The 5532-nt window shown below is 47.2% G+C and overlaps 1 protein-coding gene across 1 annotated transcript; it reads left to right on the top strand.

The window, feature by feature from the left end:
• The first annotated feature begins 413 nt into the window (after positions 1-413).
• LOC137385219 (probable G-protein coupled receptor 139) lies at positions 414-5249 on the top strand. Its single transcript, XM_068060208.1, has 3 exons — positions 414-507; positions 2711-3555; positions 5226-5249. The coding sequence occupies exons 1-3, from the start codon at positions 414-416 to the stop codon at positions 5247-5249; spliced, it is 963 nt and encodes a 320-aa protein (XP_067916309.1).
• Positions 5250-5532: the final 283 nt, after the last annotated feature.

Below are 5532 nucleotides of genomic sequence, written 5' to 3'. Positions count from 1 at the left end.
TTCTACCCGACTGTCCCACAATGCACGACATTTCCTTCCTTCCTTACTTTTCTATCCATGTTAATCTATCCCTCTCTGCTCCAAAGTCCAGTAAACCCCAGCTGTCCTTAAACTCACAGTGGATGGGATCTTACCTGACCGACTCCTTGAGGCCGTTTCCCGGGCAGTTTCCCTCCAGCAGCTCCTGCTGGGACATTCCGAGGGCACCATTTGAAATTTATTCCTTTTGTTTCATTCACTCATCATTCCTGCTGGAAATCCTCTCTTCCTCAGTGGCTCTGGTCTGGGAATGAAAACCCTCACAGGTTCCTGATCCTGACCCCTGTGCAGTGACCCTGGTGAAAAGTATCGGTTTTCATTCCCAGACCAGAGCCAGTGAGGAAGAGAGGATTTCCAGTGGGAATGATGAGTAAATGAAACAAAAGGAATACATTTCAAATGGTACACTTGGAATGCCCCAGCAGGAGATGGTGAAGGGAAACTGCCTGGGAAACGGCCTCAAGGAATGTAAACATTAAGATATTCCACACACAAATGGCATCGGTATAGGAGCTGTTTGGGTCCCAGCTCCACTAACTTTGTGTAGCATACATGGACCATTCTTTGTTCCAATCCTACTCAGGACCCTCCTTCACATATTTTTATCTGTTACTTTGATGACTGTGTTGGTGCCATTTCCTTCTTTTGCTCTAAACAGGAAAGTTTCATCAGTTTGGCTTCTAACTTCCACCCCTCCCTCATCGTCACACTGTCCGTCTCTGACACGTCCCTTATCTTCATCAACTTCTCTGCCTCCATTTCAGGGGATTGGCTGTCCACCAATATCCATTATAATTCCTACGACTCCCACAGCTACCTTGATTACACTTCCTCCCATCCCGCTTCCTGGAAAGACTGTTCCATTCTCCCAGTTTCTCCACCTCCGTTCCATCTGCTCCAAAGATGCTAACTTCCACACCAGTGCATCTGAATTGTCTTCATTGTTCCTCAGCTGAGGATTCCCCTCCACAATGGTCAACAGGGCCCTTGACAGTGTGCATAATTTCCTGTGTCACTGCCTTCACCCCTCCCCCTCACTGCCAAACCATGATAAGTTAACCTTCCAGCCCACCAGCCTCCAAATTCAACTCAACATCCTCCAACATTTCTGCCTTATCCAGCTCAGTCAAACTCAAATCATATATTCTACGCCAATCCCATCCCTCCCCCTTTGTGATACCTTGGTCAACTCCTCAATCACCCCCAGCATCTGCTCCCTTTTCTCCAGCACCTTTCCATGTAAGCACAGGAGATGGAACAATTGCCCATTCCTCTTCTCCCTTTCCACTGCGCAAGTGCCCAAACACTCCTTCCAGGTGAACCAGTAATTTACTTGTACTTCATACAATTTAGTGACTGCATTCACTACACATTATGGAGTCTCCTGTACATTGGGAGAGCAGCAAACGCAAATTGGGTGATTGCTTTGCTGGATTCCTCAGTTCAGTCTACAATTGTGAGCTTGAGATTCCTGTCACTTATCACTTTAGTTCTACATCTCACTCCCCTGACCTCTCCATCCTCGCTCCCCTACACTCTTCCACTGAAACTCAGTGAGGAACAGCACCGTATTGTTCAATTAGGTACTTTATTGCCCGTCAGACTCAACACTGAGGTTAGAAAATTCAGATTATAAACATTGCTCCCATTTTCTCGGATGGCCTGGGCTGGTCATGGTGGATGGCTAACCCAGTCACTGGGAGTGGAGGGGGTTTGGGTTGGTGCTGGGGGGTGGGGATCCCTATTGGTACACAGCTAACAGTCTGGTCCACAGACCCTGGGGTCTGCCCACCATTCTCCATCACCCAGTCCTGGCCACTTGAGCCTTCTCCACTTTGCCCGATTGTCCATCCTCCCCTCTCCCTCTGTTATTCTGCTGTAACCATTTACACCTCCTCTGGACCCATCCTCTGTTTCTGTAATTGTCCCACTTTTCCTGCACCATCATCCCTTTTGTCTTTGAATCACTCCACCCGATTACAGACCTTCCCCTTCGTTCTTTCCTCTCCCTATATCCCACTTTTCACTGGCTCTATCGTTGCTTTAAAATCTCTGATATCTCCCAGTACTGATGTACACTGATCAGCCTGAAACTTTAACTCTCTTTCTCTCTCCCCAGATGCTGCCTGACCTGTTGAGTGTTTTCAACATTCTCCTATTTTTTTTTTTTAACAGATTGTCGACAGTTTCAGTATTTTGTTTTTATTCCAATGTTTAGGCCTCGATATGAACAGGGTTGAGGGCCATAAGTGGAAAGCAGAGTTACAGAGTTTTAACTCCACACACTGTCTCTTTTATCCATCACATGTTCCCCACCCTGAAGTCAGCCTGATTGACAGGCTTGGTTTCCAGTTGGGCAGGGAGGCTCTGGAGAGAACATCAGGACCAGGGCGGTCCAAGTGCTGACCCCGGGGTATGGGGGGAGCTGCCTGATATCGGGGGCCATGCATTCACAAGCTCCAGAGGGTGAGTAGTGGTGACATCTCCAATCACTGGACTGTGGATGCGTCTCTTACCCTGAAGTGTGGGAGGAGTCCGGGGAGAGGGACGGGTGTGTCTGATCCTCAAATCCAGGAAGGAGTTTCCAAACCTGGAACCTGTTTTTGGTGCTTTGATCCGGAGAATGTTTGATCAGTAATTCCCAGACACTTTTCCCTTCTCTCTCTTCCAGTTAATTTAGTGGCGATTGTGATCCTGTCCCAGGGAAAGTGTGGACTCTCCACCTGTACCACTCGCTACCTGGTGTCAATGGCAACTGCAGACCTAGTGTTTATTATCACTGAGGTCATACTGAGGCGGATGAATTATTATTATTTCCAGGGATCTTTCCTGAACATCAGCCCTGTGTGTAGAGTTATCAATGTACTTCTCTGTGTAGCCGCAGACTATTCTGTCTGGTTCACCGTCACTTTCACCTTTGATCGATTTGTGGCCATTTGTTGCCAGAAGCTGAAAACAAAATATTGCACCGAGAAAGCTGCAGCTGTGGTTCTAGTAACAACCTGCATTCTGTTATGTTTACAAAACCTCCCCATCTACTTTATATATGAACCTGTGGAGATAATCAATAATGTACCCTGGGAATGTGCTGTAAAGCCAAGCTATTTTACTGAGCCCGGATGGGTGGAGTTTGACTCGTTCGATACGATTTTAACCCCATTGCTCCCATTCACTTTAATTCTGTTGCTGAACACTCTGACAGTCAGACACATTTTATTGGCCAGTCGAGTCCGTAAGGGACTGAGGGGTCAGAGTAAGGGAGAGAATCACAGTGACCCAGAGATAGAGAGCAGAAGGAAGTCTATGATTTTACTGTTCACCATATCTGGCAGCTTCATCCTTCTGTGGTTGGTGCATGTTAGAGAATTCTTATATTATACCATTACAGGAAAACTTCCTGATAGCTATAACTATTCTGAAAGAATATTTAGAGAAGTCGGATTTATGCTGCGGGCTTTAAGTTGCTGCACAAACACATTTATTTATGGGGTGACTCAGTCCAAGTTCAGAGAGCAGGTCAAGAGCGCGGTGAAATATCCAGTTACATCAATTATTCAATTAATTAATAAACAAAACAACTGAGAGCAGCTCAGAGATCTCGGAGGGTGGTATCAGCTGGAGGAGGTTACAGATATAGAGAGGGCTGTGGAACTGGAGAGATTGAAGCAGTAGGGAGGTTTGGAGGAGTTTCAGGAGGTTGGACAGATAGGGAAGGTTATAGGAGCTGGAGAATTTTACAGAGATAGGGAGGGTTGTGGGAGCTGGAGGAGGTTACAGGGATAAGGAGGGTAATAGGATCTGCGTGAGTTTACAGGAAGGTTAGAGGGGCTGGAGGAAGTTACAGAGATAACGAAGGTTATCGGGACAGGAGGACATGAGAGAGATAGGGAGGGTTGTAGGAGCTGGAAGTGGTTACAGAGATAGCGAATGGTGTAGGGGCTGGAGGAGGTTACAGAGATAGAGAGGGTTGTAGGGACTAGAGGAGGTTACAGAGATAGGGAATGGTGTAGGGGCTGGAGGGTGTAAGAAAGATAGGGAGGGTTGTAGGGACTAGAGGAGGTTACAGAGATAGGGAAGGTTAAAGGGGCTGGAGGAGGTTACAGAGATAGGGAGGGTTGTAGGGACTAGAGGAGGTTACAGAGATAGGGAATGGTGTAGGGGCTGGAGGAGGTTACAGAGATAGGGAAAGTTATAGGAGCTGGAGGAGGTTACAGAGATAGAGAGGGTTGTAGGGACTAGTGGAGGTTGCAGAGATAGGGAGGGGTGTAGGGGCTGGAGGAGGTTACAGAGATAGGGAGTGTTGTAGGAGCAGGAGGAGGTTACAGAGATAGGGAGGGTTGTAGGGACTAGAGGAGGTTGCAGAGATAGGGAGGGGTGTAGGGGCTGGAGGAGGTTACAGAGATAGAGAGGATTGTAGGGGCTGGAGGAGGTTACAGAGATATTTAGGATTGGAGGGCCTGGAGGAGGTTATAGAGATAATGAAGATGTCGTGACTGCAGGTATTTACAGAGATCTGGAGGGTGTAAGAGAGATAGGGAGGGTTGTCGGGACTGGTGGAGGTTACAGAGATAGGGAGCGTTGTAGGGGTTGGAAGAGGTTAAATAGTTAGGACAGGTTGTAGGGCATGAGGAGGTTACAGAGATGTGGGGCCAGTCAATGGAGGGATTTGAACACAAGAATGAGTATTTTTAAATTGAGATGTTGTTGGACGAGGAGTGAATGTCAGACAGTGAACACAGGGGAGATAGGTGACTGGGACCTGCTGAGAGTTCAGACATGGGGCTGCAGAGAGTTTAATGAGATCAAGTTCACAGAGGGTGAGAAATGGGAGGTCAGTCAGGAGAATGTTAGATTCGTCAAGTTTGGAGATAACAAAGGCTTGGATGATGTTTTCAGAAGCTTTTCTCAGATCCTGAATAAATATTTGTCATTTGTTTCGAACATTTATTCACTGTGCAGATCGATTGGTGGGATGTGGGTGCCACTGACAATGCTGGTATTAATTGTCCATTATTAATTGCCCCTTTAGAAGGTGGTGTTGGGCCTTCTTTCTTGAACCAGCTCCTGTCCCTTCTGTCGATAGAGCTCCCACTGCTGCTGCGATTGAGGGAGTTCCAGGATCTGGCCCAGTTGTGCAGCCTTCTATGGTCGAATAGACTGTCAACACTTCCTGTCTGTTTTCTTAGATGAAGACTGTGCCACTCGAATGAGGGAAGCGAAGGAAGAAATTGTCAGAAAATACAGTAACATATTTTGTTGCATCGAGTCACATACAGTCGGAGGCCATTCAGCCCATCGAGTCCATGGCTGCTCTCCTTGGAACTCTGAGTCAGTCTCACTCCCCAGCTCCATCTCTGTAGTCCTGCAAGTCTATTTCTCTCAGGTGGTCATCCAAACTTCCTCTCAAAATCATTGATTATTTCTGCTTTCACCACCTTTGTGGGCAGCGAATTCCAGGTCATTACCACCCACTGTGTCAAAAAATGCTTCCTT

The sequence above is a fragment of the Heterodontus francisci genome, chromosome 28 (assembly GCF_036365525.1).
Source record: "Heterodontus francisci isolate sHetFra1 chromosome 28, sHetFra1.hap1, whole genome shotgun sequence".
NCBI classification, from domain to species: domain Eukaryota; kingdom Metazoa; phylum Chordata; class Chondrichthyes; order Heterodontiformes; family Heterodontidae; genus Heterodontus; species Heterodontus francisci.
This window is presented reverse-complemented; position numbering and strand designations above follow the sequence as displayed.